The sequence below is a fragment of the Diadema antillarum genome, unplaced genomic scaffold (genome assembly GCF_040938485.1).
Source record: "Diadema antillarum isolate AM-2024a unplaced genomic scaffold, OU_Dant_1.0 seq00001372_RagTag, whole genome shotgun sequence".
NCBI classification, from domain to species: Eukaryota; Metazoa; Echinodermata; class Echinoidea; order Diadematoida; family Diadematidae; genus Diadema; species Diadema antillarum.
The window spans coordinates 189,646-215,267 of record NW_027272133.1 but is presented as its reverse complement, the minus strand read 5'-3'; the positions used below and the strand labels follow the sequence as shown (position 1 = coordinate 215,267).

Here is a 25,622-nt window from a genome sequence, read left to right as displayed (position 1 = left end):
CTATTGAATGACAGCAACAACAACAATAACAACTACTTTTTTTCAACCTTCTTATGTACAATTATGACTACGATGTATGCTATTCTTTTCATAATTACGTCCCTCTGCGCCTCAGAATAGGATACTAGATCGAAGGCGCATTACAAATGCTGTACTTATTATTATTATTATTACTACTCCTACGATTACAACACTACTACTATACTAGGCCTACTACTACTGCTACTAATTATGCTATACTTCTACTAGTTATTGATATTCTTGTATTAACCTGTTGAGGACGGACTGATATTGTTACATCACACATTTCCCATAGACACCTGTCCGAGTATACTGTGAAATGAGGAGTATTCGCGTGCATTTTAATTTTGCGAATTTTGCGAGCGCCAAGATTCGTGAAATTAAAATGCATGCAAAATATCTTATGCCGCAAAAAAGGCCGTGAGCTCCAATTCGTGAAAACTTCATGCCGTGAGTATATCATGTTTTATAGTACTTGGGACTCGTCCTCAACAGGTTAAATAGTAAACCGCTCCTAGAATTTTTCTGACATGTTGTGACATGATGAAGTGGTAGTTCTCTTTCCAGTTTATATAATATGAATATAATATGATATAAGTATCTTACTACCAGCTAGAGCTGATTGATGCTGCCAAAATTCTACTGCCTGTACTGCTATTACTGATATCACTACTGTTAATTATTGGTCACTACTGCAACCCTATAATTAGTTCTATATGTACTGCTACAACAATATTATGAACAGCAACACAGAGACTCCAACCCCAAGCACCTTCTGATCTGGAGATTCTCCCGCCCGAAACCCCAAGCAAACGGGAGACTCCAAGTTGATGTGTGCGAAGCGCGAAGTTCCTAGGATTCTAGATGTTCTCTGGTGCTATCTTAGGCTTATTTTTTCAACATACGATAGAAATAAGTAAGAAATCCTTTCCACCAGGAGACACAGAGCCAGCTAGGGCAGAAGAAATCAAATCTCAAACGGGAGAACGGGAGATTGTGCAAAAATGGGGTTTCGGCGGGAGATCTCCCGTCAAAAACGGGAGAGTTGGAGTCTCTGGCAACAACAACAGCAGCAAACATTGCTGCTACTTCCAATTGTGCTGGTACTATAATTGCTTCACATTCCGCTGCTTCCATTTTTATTGCTACTGCCCATGTTATGATGTGCAGTTCAAGAGCAAAATAATAGTACTGTTTTTACAACATCTGCTATCACTACTGGTATTCTTCCCCCGCAGGAGTTAAACTATTGTTAATGAAGTTCTGCATCTATTCTGGGCTAGTATCACATTTTGTTTCTTCATAAAATCATACTTCTGCCTTTCCTGATTCGCATTGCTACTGTTGCTATAATGCTGCTGCTATACTGTTACAGAAAGTTGTGCGACAACTACTATTATACTGTATAAGCTGTTTATTTTAGTGAGGGTTTAATTTTCTCAAATTTTGCGAATCACAGTTGGACCGCGAATTCAACAACTTGTGAAAATGTCGCCATGTGCTTGGGTAATAGTGCTTTTACGATGGCCTCATTGTCAATTCATGAAAACAGCATCTTGCCAAAATGCCCATGACCTCCTCATTTGTGAAAATATCTGTATGCAAAAATAAGAGCTTATACAGTATATGGGTGAGAATTTTGAACGATGTACAATTGCCAATTTTCGTACCTTATGACATTCTTTCCCTTAGAACACGCCAGGATGATCTAAGAAACCAGATTTTTTCTTGTCATCTCAAAGATTGGTAAATTTCCTTTCAGGAAATATATGGTTTGGTTGACTTTTGCCTGATATTTTTCATTTCACAAGGACTTAAAGCATAAAAATACGGTAAAAACGCTATTTTAACAATAATTTTTGTTTTTCAAACTAATGATTTGCATTTTTAATGGTACGTGGCATCTAATATCTGACCATGTTCTGGATCTGACATATCATGGGTATGTACCACAAAATTATAAGAACTTTATGAGCACGTATAAAATTACAGAGAACAACTAAAATATCAAAGTCCTAAACAGACGAACGTCCGTGATGCTTTTATTTCTATTGCTGCTGCAAATTCTACTTTGTTGTCCCAACTGTAACGTATACGAAAATTTGGTGTTCCACCTAATGAACATATCCTGCAAAAATTGTACGTCTGCTGGCTGTACATGGGACATAATATTCTTTTATGCAAAATTATATTCAGTTTTCGTCACGGACGTGCTTCCGCTATTTTCTAATAAAGATCGTAGCCCATAAAACGTTATTGGCGATATTGTTCTGAGTCGTAATTAACTAAGATCTAGCAACACGATGACATGTTTGTTTTGAGTTTCTGTCCATCCTTTGTCAAATAGGAACCGAAATTGTATTTTTAGACGAACCTCCAAGAAAAAAAGAACGTCCGTGATGATTAAAACGTTTTCGAGTGGGACACCATCTTGCTTTGATGGCGAAGGTGCATTTTACCTTTGGCTCTCTAGCCGAGGAGCTGCATGCCATTTTTTGGAGCAGACTGAGGTTCGTCCGCAGTTTTTGGACCATGCAATTCACCAAAAACCAAGCAAATAATTAATATTTTCTCTGAAAATTCACCTCCTGATCCCCCTCTGAGCAATACATATGTTGTAAGGATGTCAAATTTCTTATAATTTGCATTGACAATACCTTTTCAAATTTTTGAAAGAGTTAGGAAGGCTAGGTACTCTCTGCCGATTAGTTATCCGTCCTGGAACATGACCCTAGTAGTAGAACGAACGTCCGTGATAATTCCAGAGAACGTCCGTGACGTATGCAATCCCTCCGATAGGGATAACTTGTCCCGAAAGTGTCCTGAATTCTTTAAAACTTTTGGCTCGAATAGCGACAAATAAAGTTTTACAAAGTAAACAATGAGTTTAGAGCAGTAGTTTCAGAATTTTTAAGGCATTATGTGATCATGATGAACAAACAATTGAAAATTTACTCACAATTTTACACTTGTTTTCCCTCTAATTATACAAAAACAGCTAAACACTTAAAACAAAGTTATAGGAAAATGGAATTTTGCGTAATCTGTAATTTCTGTGCGTTTAAATTTCTTTCTAATGAGGTTCTGGAGACAATTTGTACTGTTACAGGTTCTGAAAGTTTCGCTTACGGACGTTCTGTCCGAGAAAGGAAATTTCTGACAATTACAAATATATCACTGCACATAAGATTAATGTTAGTTGAAAATATTACCAAATCACCGAGCCGCTCATACCCGAAAGTGAATAGCATTCAGCACTCAATTTACCTGTAATAACAAACGGAAAACGTTTTTTTTCACGGATGTTCGTTGGTTGAATAAGTCAATGGATTACATAGTAGGAGAAAGAAGATCAGTGCCACTTTTTAGTCACAGGTGCTCTAAGTGTTTATCTTTTGAGTATGGTAGCTGCCGTCTCAACAGAACACATCCAGTTTTGGTCTCCATAACGGACGTTCACTGTAATTGTCATGATATTAAATGCCTTAATTCATTCTTATTTTTCTCTTCATGACGATTTTTCTCTCATTCCCTCAATAGCCTGAACATGCTGCGACCAAACAGAAAACAAAAACAAAACAAAACAAACCAAAACAAATCCGAAAAGTGCTACGCAATCACATTCAGGATAATGACGGAAGAAGTCTGTAATGAGCATGTGTTGAATAAGAAACGGAAAAGTTTCAAAAGGACGTGGAAGCAGTTGAATGAAAATGACTGAGAAACAGAGAAGGGATCGAGCTCCAACACACAGAGAAAAGAATTGCCAGTGCACTCCCGTTATACCAAATTCCTCTGGAGAAGTTTTTGTTTGTTTGTTTATGTTTTTTATTCATCGAAATGCCGTCAAAAGCGAACAAAAATCATGCAGTATACAATTATTGTCTGATGAAAACACACAAATCCTCCGCTTATCATCACATGGTGTTGTTTTATACTCATCAATGAAAAGCAATATTCATTTGTAATTTTTTCCAAGATTTTTTTTTTCATTTTACATTTAAGAGACAGAGAGATCGTCAATTTGTTTGTGCTTTTGTGCTTACTTTGAAAACACATGTTAAAAAAAGTAATGATTAAGAATAGGTTTATGGTTGCACTTTGATACGTTCGCTCTTCCAAAGATTCGTTACTCCGATGTCCAAAGGTTTGTTATTCCAAAATGAAAAAAAAAAATTGTAGTTAATTCAGGAGGTTTGTTATAAGAAATGTTCTACGAAAAATAGATATTAAGGATCATTATTTTTAGGTCCGTTCTTCTAAAAGTGGAATGGGCCTGATATTCGTTTAGGTGAAAACGGTTATTATGAGGTTTTTAAATTGGAGGATTTTAGTTGTTAACTTGTTTTCTCCACATTTGGATAAGCGAACATAATTTTTCATGTTCCAATGAATAAGCCATTCGATTAACCTTCTGAGATTCCTATCATTTACCGAATAAAAAAGCTTCATAATTATACGAACTCTATCAATTTTCGCATTGACAAACTGTATGAATAACGAGCCTCCGAAATGACGCGCTACAAAAGGTTTGTTATAACAAACCATATTGTATAATATCGAAGTCACAAACATCCATCCAAGTTATATGGACTTATTGTGTCTTGTTATGACGAAACTTCGCAGTATCGAACCTATTATCATTTCTGACTAATATAATAACACAAATTCTCCTTGGTAACAGTGTGTAACACAAGGAGCAAACACAGAGGGATTTCTTCCTAACTTATTCGATTGCCCTCCCCAGCTAAACTTCGTATTTCTATAACGGAGCACATTTCTTCTGTTTTTCTATATTAATTCTTTGTCATAATTTTAGCTGTGACCATGTTCGTTATATAAAAAACAAATTTTGCATTGTAGACTTTATATAACATGTTTAGGACCTGAATATTTACTTCATGATAACAAAATTTTGATTAAATATATTCGTTCTCAAGGATGGACTACGTCACTGAGATTACACGTACGTTTGTACGTTCATTTACGAGAGATGGAAAAATTGTTTCTTTGATTCCTCAGTATGAGAAGATAAACAAGCTTATATAATTGAGAATTGGTAATATCTATTCAGGATTTTGCAGAGGAGTTTGTTCTCGACATGAAATTGCTGTTTGTTGTGAGTAGAATGCGTTTCCAACTCAAGAGAGCTGCATTGTTCAATATCTTGTTTGTTCCGAACGTCCGTGAGCTACATGCGAACCTCCGTGATGAAAACTATGCTATGTTTGTTGGGTTATAGAGACTGCCCAGATGAGATACATCTTAAAAAGGTATATTATTATTTGGGAGTGAGGATTAAAGTATGGGATAGTGAAATAAGAGGTGAAAATATTGAGTTTCTGTAAAATGCGCGTAAAGTTAAGAAAGTGTTTAGCGGAAGAGCAATATTTCCACAGAAATGACGAATTTAGTTAAATCATCAGTTGTCTACCATTACGTACTGGTTAAGAGTACAAGCTTAATATTCTGCAATCACGTACACATGTCCCTTAAGATATTTCGTTAGGATTTTGAACTGAATCAGATCTTTGGAAACTATGTTAAATGGTATTCAAATGTATGTGCAGTACTATTCCTCACGGACGTTCGCTGCTCTGGACATGGTAAACTTCAGCGGTGAATAAAAACTTGTTCCTCTGGGAAAATCCTAGTACAATTGGGTTCATATCAAAGCTTGAGTTATACTCTTTCAGGTAAGATGAATGATTTGGAGAATTTCCTACTTTTTAAATTTTGCCTTGTTTTGGCTCAATTGTACATCGTTCAAAATTCTGACCCATATACGTGAACCCTATTGTAGCAAACACTGATGCAATTGCAAGAAGATTTTCCTATCACATACTTTTTCATTTTTTAAAAACAATTTTATGTATAATTATGTCCATGCAACAACTTGCTAAAATCTGGTGTAAGTTTGTAGCATGCAGTATACTTCATGCAGATCATCTGTGTGACAGATTCTTTGGCAGTGATAAGCTGCCACTTATTCCATATAAAGCTTGATATTGGAAATGAGTAGACTAATCAACCAATATTCTACTATCTCTCTTTGGGGTATTTATGGGCTTACTCACAGACCCAAATTTCATACTAAATGGGACTGCCGGGCTCAAAGCTACAAAACGTAGGCGGATATATGTGTATACTTTTTGCATGGTCTAAAAGAGAAAGCTTAAATAAAATGGTACGTTACTTGTTAAAATGGGACCAGTCTAACCCGTTCAAAAAGTGAATGAAATAAGAAAGAGTTAGGAGGTGCAGATTTATAGAAAATGGAACTAAAAGAGGATTTAAAGATTAGGGTCACTAAGGCGTGCTGAGCAGGATCAATGAAAACATGTTTTATAATAGCGTTCCTAGTGAAAGCAGTGCCTGTCTGGAAAAAAAAAATTGTCTAGATAAACATGCTAATATTTTGACCCTCTGTTTTGATTTAAAGTGCCAAATTTTGGCAATAGGTAGAGATTTAAAATAATGACTCTCTAACATGAGAAAAATTTTGAAAATTTGATTTGGTAGTGACAGGCCAATGCAGAGAATTCTGATCTACCACTCTTTAGGGGTGTCTTCATCAGCCCGAAGTTCAAACTAGCGGGACATTTTGCGGTCTTAGAAAATAGCCCGATACAATGAATGTGCGTCTTCATCAGCTCGAACAGCCTGCTTCAGGAAATTAGTCCGAAGATTGACGCATGCGCACTTTGCAATGTTACTCTGCCTGGCTTGCGGTTCAAAAGTGGGTTTCCCCGATCAAAATCTCCTATATCACTGTATGTACGACTCTATAACCAGGGAGGTGAGCAGTACAGCAAATTCTCTCCAAAGGGATATTAATAACGCTACTCTTTCTTCTGTCCAGTGAGGCATCTTATATGAAATTAACGAATTGCAATGTTTAAACAAATCCAAAATGCACACAATCTGCAAGAATCTTCAGCTAAGGTAGAATGGACCAGAAGAAGAAGTTTACAAAAAAACAGCTAGCATGCAGCACGGCACTGAGTTTTACATGTAGTAGGGAGGTGAGAGAAATCACCTCCCTGGTTTTAAAGATGACAACAACAGTAGGCCTATGGTACACACATGTGATCCTTGAGTACACCGTGCATGTAATGTACGACACAATCACTAGCTTGTATAACACATGCGCTTTCCATTGCCAGCTGGCTAACCAGAAGTGGTGAGGGATCGAGAAAATTTCGGACTGATGGAGACGCACCCTTTATAGCGCGCTATTTCACGAATTAGCGCTCTAGTTGACGAACTAGACCAAGATTTTTTGGGAAATTTTCTCGATCAAATAGCACGCTATTTGCGTCTTCACTACACAGATAGCGCGCTATTTTGACATCGGACTAGTTTGGTAACTGCAAGATAGCGCGCTATTTTGAAACTTCGGGCTGATGAAGACATGCCTTTTGTGGGTTTTGAGCTGGGTGGTAATGAGTGGTTACATAATTCCACTGTGAGTTTAAAAGACACTTGTGATTACAAATGTACCTGTCTAAATAATACTCTGTATTTTGCACAAACGTATGCCACCACCCAGCTCAAAACCCACAAAAACTTGTAGGTTAAAAATTTTCTGTAATAGATTAAAATATGTCATTTGCATTGACTGACACAAATATGTTAAGTTTCTTTATATATGGGAGAGTAATCTTTCCTCTATACCTACTGTCAAACTTTGGTTGCTCAAAGCCAAGCCATAAATTGAGATGTTAGCAGTTTTCCATGACCAAGTGTTTGTTTGTTTTCTTCAGACAGGTGCTGCTTTTACTGCTACTATTACTACTACTACCACCACTACAACTACATTGTATTACTACTTCTAATATTTTCGCTGCTGTTTCCATTGCAGCAATCCTAATCTCTGATTACACAGGGATTGTTTCATGGGATGACTTGTAATGTAGGAGTTAATCATATCAGCTTGGAAGAAGTGGTTTAGTTTATTTTTCTACACTTGTGGAAATAGGATCATACAAAATATATCAGCGATATGCAGAGGTCTATCGTGTGTAAATTAAGTCTCTGGATTCAGGGTGGCCATGCCCCTGCGTCTGTTATACCTTTCACCACGTCACGTTTTATGTGTTTGAACTACCATCAACAAACTTCTCAGTTGTTTCATGGGAAAGTCTGCATGCCTAATGTTTTCGGTGACAGCGCCTCAGTGGTCTAACTTTTATAGGCTAGAAGTGAATTTTGCCATACCTAATCTTACTGTGCTCTTTGCAAGCCTATAAGTATTTGTTACTGTAAAAGTGGTGTTGTTTTGAGTGAGTAATTTTTTTTTTTCGCACTTGGCCGTGTAAGGGAATTTTACGTCTTTTTTATTCCATGGATTCAAGACATGAATACCTGGAACATATGACAAGCAAAAATATTTGCATGCTTTTATATGTGCGTGGAAATTTCCTCACAGTGAAGAATTCCACTTTTACAGTTTGTATTCTTGGAATTTTGTATGGAGGTAAATCATGGTTAGGAGAAGACATGCTAGGTGTAAGGGTTGATTGTGCTGCCCTCATTGATCCATCTTTTGTAGGATCAAAGGTTATTCTGACCAGGTGACCATCTTTATAATAATGCTCATGATTACGATGACTTAGTTGCTACTCAGTGGATTTCATTTAAACTGACCGTGGGGGCAGATCCAATATGTGAGTCCAGGTTCCTAGTGATGTTGCATGCCCCAAACTGTAAAACGAGGAGTGTTAGCATGCATGTTAATTTTGTAAATTTTGTGGATTACTCAGTGGATTTCATTTAAGCTGACCGTGGGGGCAGATCCAATATGTGAGTCCAGGTTCCTAGTGATGTTGCATGCCCCAAACTGTAAAACGAGGAGTGTTAGCATGCATGTTAATTTTGTAAATTTTGCAATCTGAGCCAAGATTCATGAAATTAAAATAGATGCAGAAAATTCTTGTCTACACTATAAGCATTGAATGCCAATGGCAATTCTTTAAAATTTCGTGCTGCAAAAAGGGCTTGTTGGCTGTAATTACTGAAAATTTCATACTGCTAATATGTCTTGCTTTACAGTACACTTTGACTGTGATAGACTGTTGAGACTCATTTCCTGTGTCCAGTTTACTATCCCACATATTTTGTAAATTTTTATGAATTTAGATTTGCTTTGAAGGTATAGGCTACTGTGAAAAAAAAAAAACAGCCACCAGTCATTTTTGTTTCTTTGTTGTGTTTTGTTTTTTGTTTTTTAGTGACAGCACCCTCAATTTTCTGTATTACAGATCGTGAACAACTAGCAGCTTAAAGATTTTATGTTTTCTGATGGCTCTCTCATAGGATATTGATAAGAGTACTATTATGCAAAAGAACTTCTAAGATTGATAACACTGCTTTAAATGCATGATGAGTCACAAAACTGTATTTTTCCATGGTATTTGAGCCAAAGAATGGCGAGCTCCACTATGCATCAGACATTAAGTACTTGTTGAAACAAGATGGGACCTGATCATATCATAAGCCTCCCCTTTAAGCACCGATGTTTAGACGGGCGTGTGACCTTTTCCTTTATGCCAGGCCCGTCTTGTGTCTCATTGATTTTCATCATCTGACTGCCCTTTCAGTCGCCAGTAATGTTTCCTGCAAATTAATTGACGCATACCTAATTAGTGAGACAGGGTCGTAACATATATTTTATGTATGTGTGTGTGTGTGTGTGTGTGTGTGTGTGTGTGCGTGTGTGTGTGTGTGGTTGACCCACTCTGCTGCACTTGGCCAATAATGCAGCTGGCTCAGTGTCCGTGTCTAAATTGTTCTGATGCTTGTCCCGAGGGTGGTAGACCGCCTGGGGGGTTATACTGGCTTACCTCGGACAGCAGCAACACTGGGCAATAGGCTTCCAGTCTTCAGCAGACAGTGGCTCCTGTGAGCAGCAAATAGGTGAAAGCCAATGACGCAGACACCCATTCAATTAAGTATCAGATTGCTGATGAACTGAGGCGTCATTATCAATTTTCGGAAAGTGTCAATCTCTCAATATTCCCAGTCCCGCCTCCCCGAGCCCCAGACACACATACAACTCAGCCATCAAGTGTCACTTCGAAGGGAAGTTTCCATTCCTCACTTGACTTTTGGTTGGGGGGACGGAGGAGCTGGAAATTTTTGTGCATCATCCATCTCAATATCATGACCGCTGTTAGCTCCGATTACAGTCTGGTTAAAATGGCCGCGGCGGACGGCAGGGCGGACGACAAAGAGGGGGAATACTTCAAAGAGAGACCGTTTGCTCAGATCATAGGAGGTAAGCTGAAGCCATGGATTTGAGGCTTGCAGTGAGCTGGGAGAACATCCGCTGAGAGGATCGAGATGGTGAGAGAGAGAGAGAGGGGGAAAGACAGACAAACAGACAGACAGACAGACAGATGGACTGGTAGATGTGAATATATGCACTGACAGAGAGAGAAATGAATGTGTATATGTGTGTATGTGTGTATGTGTGTGAGAAAGAGAGGTAGAAAGTGAGAGATATAGATAGATAGAGTGAGAGAACGAAAGGAGAGAGGGTAGAGGGAAGATAAAAGAATCCGAATGGATTAAGGTAGTATTGACACAAAGGCAGAGAAACAAAACCAGATATTGACAGAGAGAGATAAGAATAGAGAGATATATGAGGATGAGAGAAATTGGATGGCATGGAAGTGAGACAGACAAGAGGAAAGAGAGAAAAGACAGAACAAGGGAAACAGGAAAGGGGGAGAGAGGAATATCAATTTACAATATAAAGATTGAGAGAGGAATGATGGAGAGAAAAAGAAGGAATAGAGAGGGGGAGAGAAGGAGAAAGGAAAATCTATGCTGACATGACAGAGTTCATGACAGAAGAGGTGAGGAAAAGAATTTGACAATTCGAGAGAGACCATGTTGTTTAGGCTATGGACTGAAATGTCTTGGAAATGTGCAATTATCATCTGCACTGCAATAGCCAGCATGTTTGAAAATATGACTTCCCTTTGCTCTCACACAATCTGAAGTAGATGTTAAATCACTAGAAATGAATTTGACAAAATTATATGTGCCTGATACCTTGATACCTCTGAGAAGGTATGGAAGCCAAAATCTGTAAATGTAGATGACTTGGTTGAAAAAATAAGACATGATATTTATACTGTATGTATCAGAACTCTGATATGTAACTACACTATACTACTGTCTGAACTTTACACTCTTACGATTTTAACCTGTTACTCTGCCAATTGTTTGAGAGCCTTCCATGTCCCCAAACGAGATTCTTTTTGCCTGTTGACAGAGAATGGATAGATTGGCAATCAGCAGCTTGTTGGATAGCAGTCAAGCGTTGCGTGTATCCCCTTTCCTCCATCAAATAGCTGCATGTGTCGTTGAACAATGCAAAATATTGATCAGACATGAGGTATGAATAGAGCATGCACTGATGGGCTGACAAATCCTTTTGTTCTACACTATACACTCATGTAAGAACAATAAAATGGGGTCAGCAAATAAGTCAAAATCTAGTAGGATCTTGCAACCTTGATAGTTCTGCATGTTTTCATATAAGTTTTATAGCAGAACAAGCACACTACTCCGTTGAACAAAGGCATGCAGTTTTGATGCAGAAAAAGAACAGATACTGATAGAAGAAACTCTAATCTTTCAATCAAAGTCATTTTCTGGCTAGCATAATACAAATAAACATGAGTTTAGGTCAAGAATACAGACTCACGTATCTACATTTATGTACTTGTAGTATATGGGTACCTGGTATACCGGGTTCTTGTAAATATGGGTACCTGGTATACCAGGTTCCTGTACGATACTTGTACATTGGTTGATGCTACAGAGTCTGGTATACCAGGTTCCCGTACGGAATAGGTTAAACGGCTTGAAACATTAGGGTTTACGCACTATACAAAAAAAGTGCTTAGAGACTTGAATGTAATTTGCCCTCTATAAAAATTGTTTATTATTATCATTATTATTATCATTATTATTATTATTATTATTATTATTATTATAATTATTCTTGTTATTGTTATTATCATTATTGTTATTATTATCATCATTATCATTATTATCATATTTATCATTATCATTATTATTATCATTATCATTATTATCATTATACATTTTGAAGGTGTTTTTAACTGCTCTGGTCTTATTTTCTCCAAAGATACCGTGCGGCCGTCAGATGGTAAAACGGTCTAACTCGAAATTTGACTTTTTGAGGTAAATTCACTTTCCAGGACATGTGAGGGTGCTCTTTCCAATGGTGCTATCGAGAAAATCCCATCATGTCTTGTTTTAGAGATAATTTCCGCTATCTTGGTACTTTTTTGTATTTTTCCTTCAGATTTGATGGTAAAACAGTCTATCTTTGAGCTAGCCCATTGTCGGTAATATCGTTTGGAGGTAAAACGAGCTATCTTTTACTTAAACCATATAACCTTCTTAAATGAGATTTTTTAAATCACCGCTGTCAGATGGTAAAATGGTCTATCTTCGAGTTAGACCAGTTTACATAGTGTTTGTGGTCTATCTAGAAGATAGACCATTTTACCATCTTATGATGTGTAGCGGGAGTGTATACATGTGCTGTGGTTAAACAGTCTATCTGCACAAATATCTCATTTATTTTATAATCAAAACCCCAAATAAGCACAAAATTCTTCAGTTATCAGTGTTTAATATGCTTCTTCTCGTCCCATTGCTAAAAATGCATTATACCCATCTCCTTAAAAAGCTCAAACCTCTAAACTTTAAAGTCATTTTTCTCAGAACAGCAATTTTCGAGATAGACCGTTTTACCATCTGACGGCCGCGTAAAGGGTTAGGGTTAGGGTTGTGATGGAGATTAGGTTTACTTTGATGTGGGGATTAAGATCTGGGTTAGGGTTATGTTCTTGGGTAGAATTTATGTTTGGCTTAGCATGCAGATATTTCATGGGAGCAATCCATTGTCGCAGGAGCAAATGTCATAGAAGCCATTTTGAATTCCCCTTGCTCTAAAATACCTTATTTGATGCAAGCTTGACTGCATCTAAATTCCAGTGCTGATTTAGTAGTTTCTGACTTGATGGACTTCATGGTGACAGGTCACCTATGATTTGGTAAGCATAGATAAGTCTCATATCCTTTTTCAAACAACTAGAGCAGGATCCATGGTTTACAGGATAAGTGAGAAAAGATGGAATGAAAATACAGCAGCCATTACACTTCACAATATCTTTGGATGGGAAAGTAAAACACAAAACCAGCCCATGCAAAATGTAGTGTGTATGAGATAAGTATATGATTTGTATAGGATGTGTGTGAGACACATCCATTGTGTCTAGAAGGAACTGAGGTGTACAATCAACAGAGACTCCAACCCAAAGCACCTTCTGATCTGGAGATTCTCCCGCCTGAAACCCCTAGCAAACGGGAGACTCCAAGTTGATGTGTGATGCAAAGAGCAAAATTCCTAGGGTTCTAGATGCTCTCTGGTGCTATCTACATGTAAGGCTTATTCTTTTCAACATACAATAGCAATAAGTAAGAAATCCTTTCCAACGGGAGACACAGAGCCAGGGCGGGAGAAATTAAATCTCAAACGGGAGAACGGGAGACTTTGCAAAAATGGGTTTTCGGCGGGAGATCTCCCGTCGAAAACGGGAGAGTTGGAGTCTCTGAATCAATGCAATACCATTACCCACCATGTTTACAAATGACATTGTAGAATTATTTCAGATTATTTAACGTGATTAATTCTTCATGTGCCACGTTCGCATGCCCGGCTCAGTCGAGGGCGTGCCAACTTCGCATATTCTGCTCAAAGGCACAAACCCGCCCAGACCGATCAATAAAACCGCCAAATGCCAAAGTACAATGAAAGCGTTTGTCGCGATTTTGGTCCTCTCTCATATAGCTTGCATTTTATGTAATGACTGACCAGCAAGCAATGTTCCCTACTCGACTTGAGTGTAAATTCTAAGTTTCTGTCACTGTTTTCTATGCAAAAGTCGTGCATTTACAGTAATTATGTAGCTACTGTTGTCATTTGAAAGAAAAACTATCATAGATTTGTAACACGATTTACGTCAAAGCAAGGATTGGCATTTTCTACAACTTTGCTCACTACAAATCCAGATTTAAACAGAAATGTATAAAAGTTACATAGATTTGAAAAACAGAATGTTTTCTCAAAGCATAACTGCATTGGTGTCTTAAAATTATGTGGCACACAGGGGGTTTCCACCATGGCACATAAAGAGTTAAACACGCAAACATGTAAAGATGTACACATTATTATTCACTGTTCAATGTTTGAGAAATGACTGTTTTACTTTACTTGTTTCCTTGTTGTTGTTGTTGTGTTTTTTTTTACTGTTTTAATCTGTAGATTAAAGAGAGAGAGAGAGAAATGTTAACCCGTTGAGGACGGGCTTATTTTGCCACAGCACGCATTTCCCATAGACTCTTGCCTGAGTATACTTGGGACTCGTCCTCAACGGGTTATAATATGAACTACTGCTATGGTGAGATATTCACTTTGTAGTTGTTAGATTGCTTTCCAAATATAGTGTCTCGACAGAACTGAGGCATCTAATCAATTTGATGACATTAACCACCATGTCAGTAACAAATTGTATTGTACAATTTATCACAGATCAGTTGACATGTTAAAAAATGCGGTGATGTAAAAAGGGTGTAAACCTTATTTTAAGAGCAACTTTTTTTATGCGTGTCTTTTGTACTTGATGCTTGAGGGGTGACTTTTCTATATTTCTCAACAGATATAAAGAAATAATCAGAAAAAAAGGAAGAGATGATTTTCATGATTTTTGTGATAAATGCAGAAACAAAATCAAACTAATAAACTGAAGAGTCTGAGGGATAGAGAAAAAAAGATAGTCATAAAGATATGACACATGATTTGATTTGATTTGATTTTGATTTATTTCCACTTTGTTTATTTTCACTGGAACAATAACAGACATAATTGAGTTACAATGAATATGTGATCATGGTTTAGATATATTCCAGTTGTATAATTTAGCTGCTAGCCCCAGAACAGGCTTTATACAGAAAAGTTGAATATGGGGAATGCACATGGTGAGATGAGAAGGCAGCTATACATTGTACAAGCGTTAGAGTGGAAAGAAAACAAGGCTGACATATTCAATGTGATAAATAATTTTTATCAAAATTAATATTTTCATTGAAGAAGACATTCCACAGCCATATCAAAGTATTGGCAGTATGTTAGAAATCTGTATAGTAGCATGAATCTTCTACTGCTGCTTGGAATATATCGAAATGAGATTCAAAAATGGTAATCTATGCTTCATGTTTAAGATGCAGGCTTGGGTAATCCATTTTGTATAGTATGGGATAAAACAGCGCTCATTTTGTATGTATCAACCCAGGCCGGCTAGGATAATGTCCCTAACTGCTCATGTGGGCGTCTAGCTGATTAAGGTTGTGGGTTCCAAAGGAAAGAAGAGATTGATGCTTGGCAAAGAGAAAAGCAGACCCAGGATAGACCTGATATATCCCAGCATGACACTGCCTTAAAAAAGAGCTCTTTATACATGTCCAGCAAGTCTTACGTGTGTGCTTGAAACTCTTGTACACCTATGTAACCCTTAGAAGTGAAGTGGCAAAATTTGATGTGATATCTTGCATTTTTTCATAATTGCTTGAGAGGGAATCAATTTCAACAATTTTAACAATGTCTTTGACTTTTGAGACCTATAGTCACTGTGGTATTTTGGCTTTATTATAACTATGCAGCCATTGGGAATTGTAACCCTTTCATTTATTTCTGCCTAACCACTTCCCATTAAAGTTGTGTGCTCTCTAATGTCAAGTCACATTGCAGCGCTAATTTTAGCGAGTATGTAATGCCCTTCTCTCCTATTGAAACAGGAAAGGAATAACAAAATTCATAGAGTAAGGATTTTTTTTTTCCATTGGCACATGCACATTCCACATGGATTGAATACCAAGTTATGAATGTTGTGCATGCTCGGCCAACGAAGATTTACTGGTGCCTAGACATCAGAAGTTTCTGGTCTGGTCATTGTAAATGACGAGAGTGCAGTGAGTGGTCTGCTGCATGCCAACACTTTGGGTTAGTCTTGAATGTCACATGATGCCCAAAGTTTTAACCCATTGAGGGCAAGTCCCGAGTATACTCGGGCAAGTGTCTATGGGAAATGTATGTTCTAGCACAACCAGCCTGTCCTCAATGGGTTAAGCAGTGTAGTCATGACTGAATCTGAGTTGAATATCCAACACATCCAGACTGTCTAGTTTCCAAAGCGTGTGAATACACTATTTTGCAGTAGAATGCTGTATCAAACTCCAATTTCCTTGTTACACACACACATACACATTCTCTCTCCATCTGTGTATAGTGCCACTACTGCATATGGATTGTCTGGCTTTGTATGTCAACATATTATTATACTAATGATGCACAGGATAGAGTGTGTTAGTGAAGGTGCGGCGCGCTCGAGAGTATTGACAATAGTGCGACATGCACGAGGCGCAGCCGAGTGCATGTTTGCAACCGTTGTCAATACTCGAGAGTGAGCCGCACCTTCACTAACGCCACGAAATAATCCTGTGCATCATTAGTTTTATAAAATGGGTCGAAAACTAACAGCATTATTCACGTACCTTTGTGGGTCAATACCAGTCAGCTACATGTAGCACTCGCTCAAAAGTCAAGATGTCCGAAGATGTTCGTCCCAAACATTTACGCACGTCGCACTCGGAAATCCCGCACACTATAAGTACTGTACGTACGTATAAGAGTATACGTACGCCACGTACTGTTATGCACAAGAAAGGCCGCCGGCTGTTGTGGCAGCCCGCGGCCCGAACTAGAAGTTGTTTACAGGATTGACAGCGCGTCACCCTACATAGTAGCGCGTGACGCACTTGTAACAACTGATTGAGTGCGCACTGCTAGTGTAAAACATTGTGACGTACGTCAGGCCAGGGAGGTGGAAGAGAGACTCTTCTTAGTGCTTACCTGAAGAAAATAATGCACGCACACGTGACTCATTTCAGCGCTTCCTATTGGCTACATTCTTGAACCCATTTTATAATGAAGAATATGGCACTGGTGGTGTGTATTTGTGTGCTTTCAGCATTTTCTGCAATGTGAGAGGTTAATGATATCTATTGACATGAATGTTTTGAAATGTATGTCATACATTGTTAACAATAACATTTCTAAATTGCAGCTGCAAAATAATTGTGGTAAAACTTGCAGATGTTTAGAAGTATGGATGGCAAAATATCGGATCAATTTGAACAATTGCATTATAATCAGGAAATCTTTTCAGTAATCGAGCCCTAATCTACTTCAATAGATTATCATTTCACAATCAATTTGATACTGATTACTTATAAAAGTGCTTGAAGCACTTTATGGCATGACATCTTATAAAGAAAGATAATGTTTATTTAAGTATGAAATGGATATGTTGATACTTCCTGATGACTTGGACTTCCACTTTCAGAAAAAAAAAAATTATATATTCATGTATTATACACTATTTAGTTCAAGTCTGCTCATTTTTGGGCAAAGGAATTTTGTCGAGTATGCTCAACTAGTATAATATTTCCACAATGATGATACTAATGCTTTCTTTCTGACAAATATTAAAAGTAATTTTATCATGTTGACAGTGCTTCAGACCCATCATGGGCATTTCCAAGAGGCAGGCAATAATAGTGATAATAGTAATAGTAATGATAATGATAATAATAATAATAATAATAATAATAATAATAATAATAATAATAATAATAATAATGATAATATTAATGTTGATATTAACAATAACATTAATAATTATAGGGATAATAATAATAATTTTGAATTTATATTGCACAGTTTCTATGAAGCATATTATACTCAACTGTGCATAACAATGTGATATAATCAGAAGAAAAGAAAAAACCCCAAGTAGATTAATAAGAAAGTAACACAATCTAATTTTTAACTGAAGATTGCACAATGTAATAAAATAATAAGAAAGCAACATAATCTAATTCTTAACTGAAGATCATACAATATAATGAAATTATGGAATGAAAGGACTAGCAATCACATAATCAAAATTCATAAAGGATATCTGATATCTGAGTAGGCAGATGAATACTTAATGCAACTCTTCAAGATATCAGTGATTTTAGCAATAATTTTACACAGGTTTGGCAGCCAATCTAATATTACAACTGACTCATCTATTTATAACAAAAATCAGACTGTGATGTTGTATATCTGGCAAATGTGAGGATGAAGATGATCATCCTATCTCCAAAGAAAAACAACAATAATCTGTTTTTATTTTAATTTTTTTTTTGTATACAAACATTGATTCCCTAGCTAAAATAAAAGCTATTATGAAACATGCTGAAATTCTGAAAGGAAAAAAAAACTCAGTAGTGTCCTCAAAGATAATGTTATACCTGTGAAATGGGCTTCCTATGCCATGGAATATTTGCAATTGGAGACAAGTCAGGTTGCTGCTGGTTTCATCAGACCGAGTCTTTCAATATACCCCTCATTTATGTCTGCATTGCATTTTCATTGGGCTGCCTAAGGCAAACTGTTGCTGCTAGGACATGTTATTGGATGACTGCGATGTTAGGTTGGACTCGTACATACATATATGCAACAAACTGTGATTAAACTGGAATGCAAATTTGATGTTCACCTCTCTAGTATATTTCTCTTTCGCAGGCCCATCAAATCTCACATTAAAAAGCAGATTTGCTAGCCATTCGTCCCCCAGAAGGCATCCCCCGAGTCGGTACTGATTGATTGCTGCCTGCCAACCTTTCTAATCATGATAGCACCTACCTCTCGAATACATTTCGCTGACAACCCCTCCTCTGCCTCTCCGCTCAACTTCCATACATACTCCTAATGTTGCTGACACATGCGCATTCAATTTCAATCTGATTTATTCAACTGGTACATTGACAACTGGGGCGGGAGACCATGATCAATTATACCTTCACCAAAGACTCTGTCGACCGTTACTTCATTACAGAAGCAGATATCAAGAATTTTATGATGGGGCTTGAAGGGACATTAAAGGGAAACTCAACTCCCTGTCCATGTTGACTATGATTAAAGAGAGTATAATCAAATAAAAAAGGCCACTGAAAGTTCAATGAAAATGTGTCAAAGCATGGAGCTACAAATTAGGACTGGTCACAATCACACATTTAACTCTTTATGTGCCAAGTTCGCACGCCCGACTCAGTCGATGGCGTGGTAACTTTGCATATTCTGCTCAAATGCACAAAGACGCCCAAACCAATCTATAAATAGCCAAATGCCACAGTAGAATGAAAGCGTTTCTCATGATTCCATTCCTGTCACATGTAGCTTGCATCCTATGTGGTGATTAGCTATTAGGGAATGTTCCCTACTGGACTTGTGAGTAAATTCTGCAAAAGTCATGCCTCTACAATAATCTAAGTTCTGGTCATCTAAAAGAGAAACAATCACAAATCTGTCATACAATTTACCGGTACATCAAAGCAAAGCTTGGCATTTTCTTTCTAACTTTGCTCAGAGTAACGTGTCCAGGGTAATGAAAATCTATTGAATTTACATACATCTGAAAAGCAGAATGTTTTCCCAAAGAATGACTACGTTGCTGTCTCAGAATAATGTGGCACATGGGGGGTTTACACGATGGCACATAAAGAGTTAAAGGAGATGCAATTATAATTGTGCCTTGGGGCTCTCCCAATCATTTATGCATACAGTGATTATGTAAATATACAATATATCCCAGTTATTATTTGGAAATCACACCATCCCTGTTGGATTTCTGTATTTAGAAATGACAAATAGCACCTTATTGGAAAATTGCATTTGCAAAATGATTCCATTCTAAAACAGTTTGCTTAAGGTCACATTTTGATAATCAACATTTTCTGCTCTATTTTTTTTTTTGTTGGACACCACACTATTTATTACAGCAGTGGTATGGAGTGCAAGGTGTGATGTAATAGTCATTCATTGCCACGGAAACTTGTTTGAACCAAGCTCACCTGGCCAAAGTGTTCATGTCCACACTTGGTTCCAGTCCAAGCTACAAAAGAGAAAAAAAAAGAAAAACCCTGTGACATCATCACTTCGGTACTCTATTGAGTACTGGATGGAGCTAAAGTATTTCAAACTTTCACATGTTTGCAATAAAACAGTGATTCTTGTTATTCTGTATATCTGGCAAACCATGTTGAGCTCATTTACAGGCATGTGTGACTTGAATTGAGGCCAAGATACCCATCTCAATCGCCATCATCTTAGATGAGGTGATCATGTCTTTGTCTCATAATTCTTGTATAACTGACCAGCATAACATTGTCTTCTTTGATTTTCTTCACTCTAAACTGAACTAAAACAAAATTGGAGCTAACTTGGAGAGCTTAGATCTCCACTCATGCCATATGGTCACTATAACGAAGAGCTTGGCATACATTTGAACAAAAAAGAAAAATCTAGCCAAAATCACTACACAAAGAATAATCATCTGTTCATTTTATAACAACAGACTCATTATGAAAATTTCTTTGAAATTGGCTCATAACTTTAGAAGGAATATTTCTGGCAGTCAAGCAAGCAAACAAACAAACAGACAAAGAGACAAATGCTGGCAAAATATTCCCTCCTGAGGGAGGTAAAAAATTTGCCTTTTGCATCAAATTGTTGTAGAGATTTGGTCATCTAGCAATTGCAACATCTTGTAGATGGGGTGCAGTTGAACCATTGACCATGAATTTTATCAACTTTTATGTACAAAATCAATTGAGAGAGCTATTAGATGTTGACATGATTACTTCAACCTGTGTCCATATGAGATTGTGAGGGATATTACTGTTTTGCCAAAACATGCTATTAAAACTGCTGTGCTTTCTGCAACTTTATGTTGTTTTCAGTTGTAATATAGATTGAAATGTTTTGCTTAGTAGCATTAATATCATGTAACTCAGTAACTACAAATGTATACCACCACCCACACAAAGTGTGTATTTGATCATAAACATAAAAGCAGCCTTTGCTCCAGGGCACCTGATCAGTTTCTTCATCTTGACAGTACCTGAGATTGATAGGTTATCTCACAATCCCTCTCATGACTTTTGCTATCAAAAAGAAAACGAAAATAAGACAAAATGTTGTATATGCTCAAAGAAGGTAAGCTTGTTAAAGATTAGTCCCGAGTATATTCTAGCAGGTGTCTATGAGAATCGTGTGTTATAGCAAAATCAGCTCAGGTTTTATTAACTACAAAGTAGTAAGTATGCTACGGTAAACCGCAGTAATTATTTCAGTGTATTGCTTACAAATATGATTTTTTTTTTCTAGGACATTTTTGTTCTCTTACAGCTGTGTGTAAATGCTAGATGATTTCAGAATGCAGTTTTAATGTGTTTCCAAATTGGATGCTAATGATTGCTGAAAATGATATGTTATAGATGAAACTCTTTTCCAATGCCCATGCTGTCGGTTGCCATGGTTTCCATATAAATAGTTTGGTCACAAAATGGGTTAATTGCCATTTCTAAACATTTTAACGACAGTCTCCCATTAGATAAAGCAAAATAAGACTGTGTTGCATGACAAAGAATACTCTTGAAGTAATGAATAAAAAGAGCCCACGCTTTCTTATTATTATTTTGTGTGTGTGTGTGTGTGTGTGTGTGTGTGTGTGTGTGTGTGTGTGTGTGTGCTTTAGCAGGTTCAATCACAGATATCTCATACGGACATGAATGGAATGGACATGAATGCAATTCATTTTGCAATGAAACTCTTCATGTGCAACCATTTGTACAGAACTGCGCATGATGTGAAGGAAATCAGCAAAAAAAAAAAAAAAAAAAAAAACCCTGCCTTTTTCTCACATTAAGTAATAGAAACACAGCGCAGTAGAGGGTAGACACCCACACAGACAGGCCATGTGTTTAAAATATTTGCACGACGAACGACTGCCTCAAAATTCTGTCACCTGTCCACACGCTCATGTTTCTTGGCGATCTTTGCTGAATTGATAGATAAGCAGACAGCCAATGCGACAAGTATGAAGAATGTATGGTATGTAATTTGACTGATGGGAAGAGCAGGTTGAAGAGACAGCTAAACTTAGCACACTGTGGTATAAACATTAGGTTGGTATGTTCACCAGTTAGAATGATACTCAAAATGTCCCAACTGTGTCAATGAACATGTGAAATATACATTGATATATTCTTTTAGATAATTTCTACATATATGTAATTTTTCAGACAATGCTTCTCTCTATATATATGTATAATGTTTTATAATTCTTAAGGGTTTTTGTGATATTAATCACCATGTTACCCAGCTCTTCAAGGTAGCCAGAAAGAAAAAAAATGCCATTTTAGGTAACTAAGGTGAAATGGATCAAAATGTTGTTGTCTGTTAGCCTACTAGCCCTTGTCAAAAATTGAGAGTTCTATGTTGAAATATATTTTGATATCTTAGATATTATAGGACAAAATTGTGCTAATATTTAAGTATACAGCTGTGCTATTTGCAATTGACTCATTTTGTCATAACGCCTGATCTCCTTCATTGTTGATTGTGTGTAACTTTCTGACCAGTATTGTGAGAGTTTCTTTTTGTTTAAGTTAAAATGGGTCAAATCTATGAAAGCTTATTGTCTTTAAAAAATGAAAATTTAAGGTCACATAATCTCTTAATGATGGCAATATGAGGCATCTCACACAGATAATGTTGAAAGGTTTTTGTCTTTCAGGTTAAAATGGGGCAAACTGTTGTGAAAGGTTATTAGCTAGAAAATTGGAAAATCCGAAGTCAAATGGTAGATGGCAATATTAGGCACACACACACACACACATACACTTTGTACACATGTGAAAAAAAAACAAAACAAAAACAGCAATGATACTGTGTACACAAAATATTTCATGAGGTTTTTATTTTCGCGAATTTTGCAAGTCAGGTGCTATTCGCGAAAGTAAAGACACGTGAAATTATTGACTCTGATCAAGCTATAAATGTGGCATACACGTATACATTTCTCCATTCCTGGTACAGGACTCCATGATCGCGAAATTAACCGCTCGCAAAATCATGGGAAAGTTCCTATTCGCGAAAAATGTTGACTCGCTGAACATATGGCGTATACAGTAAACCACACTATCAGCAGCTTGGGCGATGGAAATGATGTTAGAAAGATAAAATCCTTTTCTTCTGAATGAGACATTGACATAATGATCCAGACTGAATAGATTTGTCAAGTAAGCTGCATATAAAAGAAAGAAAGGTGCAAACCCAGAAATTGATATTCATTGAAATTATCAGGTTTATGAAATGACAAGACACAGTCAAACAGACAAACAGGTAGACAGACACATATATGTATATGAATAGATGCATATGTATAGATAGATAAAAATGAAGAGTTTTATTGCAAAGTGAACTAAGTGCCACTTTTAAAAATTTCAAAGTAAGTCCATCATCAGATAGAGCAAAATTTAACCTTTCCAGTAATACCTCACTTGTGACATAACAAGGAATATTAAGAAGTTATGATTAAAAATATCTGGTATTTTCTTATCATTTTCTTTGTTTTTTAGCAGCTTGTAATTGCAAATATCTCAACCTAACAAGAATGGAGTTAGCTTGTTTTGCGATAAAACTCTTCAAATATAATTATGCTTATGTTATGAGGAGAGAGAGAGAGAGAGTAGAATATATATTCATACTCAATTTTTTTTTTTCACGACAATCCTCTGGATCATACAAGATGTTGAAAGAATGGAAACATTGTTGAGGATGGAGAGACTACAAGTAGTTCTCAAACCAGTTGAGCAGTGGGAGCTTAACATTGTGAATATAATATGAATGAAATATCAAACATCCAAATTGCTCACTCTGATGAAGGACTTTGTACTTCCTGAAGGGAGAGAGTTAGAAAAGTAAACAATGTTTTCAAGTTGAATAAGATTCGTGATGTTGAATTCATATGATGGCTTTCAATATTTTATTCATCATATACTTCAACATGCATTGCTATATAATTTGTGCCGAGCCAGTTTCTTTCATAACGTATGTGCAATTGTATGTAGACTATATATAAAATCCTCTCTAAGTTATATATATTGAAATATATTCATACACATACACTTATACCTTAAAACAATATGTATGTCTATTTTATAATAACTGTATATCTCATATGTGCTCAGCGCGTGTGTATAAATTAGTGCTATTGTATTTTTTTTCTTTTCTATATCTTTGTCACTGTATCTATAACATCCTTTCATCATTCTTCTCCTTCTGAAGTTATACTACATCATGCATGAACCCAGGTACTCTCGAAATGCCTGCTGGGTGCATGATGCTTAGAGATAGAGTCTCACAACAACCCAACACGCCAAACACAAACACCCATACACGGACACTCACGCCACACATATGTACACGGCCCGGGGACAGCAATGGTGCAGCAGTATATTGCATGGCACACACACACACACACACACACACACACACACACACCAATAGAGCAACACACATACACACACGCACACACACACACACACACACACACACACACACACACACTATCGACATCCACTGCATCAGCCACTGGATGTCGATCTGTCCCCCCCCCCCCCCCCCCCCCATGATGAGCACGTCGTGCTGTATTTTCTCCCACTCAGTTGAACTCTCACAAGCCGAGGGGAAAAGACTGCATAATATTTCTGTGTATATGCCTGCACCAGCCAGCTAGCCAGCCAGGGAGTGTAGACATAGGATACAACATCCCGTGCGAGATGGATTCCAATAAAGCCGAGAGCTCAAATGTTTGGAAAGAACCTGCGTTTACTTCCATCATTGGAGGTAGTGGTAATACTTGTCCATGCCCTGTGTTGCTTTTGTAGTTCAGACAATTGTATATGTCTGCATGCTGTGTGCATTTTGTACTATCGTGATCGCGTTTGCTTCTCAGCATCATACAGTGTGAATTCAGGTGCAGGGGATGGCATGTAGCATTCTTGTAAAGCATCCTTGTGGGGGCATACAGTGATCAAAACAATGCATTATTGCAATGGCAACATATGTTGAGATCAGCTGAAAATGTTTTGTTTTGGAAGAAGGGTAAAGAAAGTATTGAAAACAGATGATTATTTGGGTCAGTGAAATATTCGACCTCTTTTGCCATTATTCCTATAGAATGTATACAATTGGAAATTATGTCATTGTTGAGATGAACAGACTTCTCATTTTCAAATGCATGGCCATAAGTATGTACAGTAATTAGTATAAAATTAGTATAAAATTGTTAGTGCCAGGACAGTGTGAGATGTAATCTTTCATATATGAATCATGCATTTGACTTCTGTGTCTCCAGAATAGACTATATTGCTTCTTTAGTTCTATCTGTCTTCTCCATCCCCCCCCCCTTCCCCCTTTCTCCTCCTCCCCCCTCCCCCCCCCCCCCCCCCCCCATGGTAGTGCTCTTCTGACTCTCTTAACCTGATCTACCCTCTTGTTCTATTGATCCTTTCAAACCTCTCTGTCCTGAGACATTAAA

The 25,622-nt window shown here is 37.2% G+C and overlaps 1 protein-coding gene across 6 annotated transcripts in view; it reads left to right on the top strand.

The window, feature by feature from the left end:
• LOC139708766 (band 7 protein AGAP004871-like) overlaps window positions 1-25,622 on the top strand; it is a 100,707-nt gene that overhangs the window by 15,392 nt on the left and 59,693 nt on the right. Inside the window, exon 1 of one of the 6 annotated variants that reach the window (XM_071620714.1) lies at window positions 10,196-10,300. The exons of 4 other annotated variants lie outside the window; for them this stretch is intronic. In XM_071620714.1, coding sequence (XP_071476815.1) covers window positions 10,222-10,300 — 79 coding nt within the window. In that variant the 5' untranslated portion in view covers window positions 10,196-10,221. Of the gene's footprint in view, window positions 1-10,195; window positions 10,301-24,861; window positions 24,929-25,622 lie in introns of those variants that run through there. One more of the 6 variants, XM_071620716.1, reaches the window with a different exon arrangement.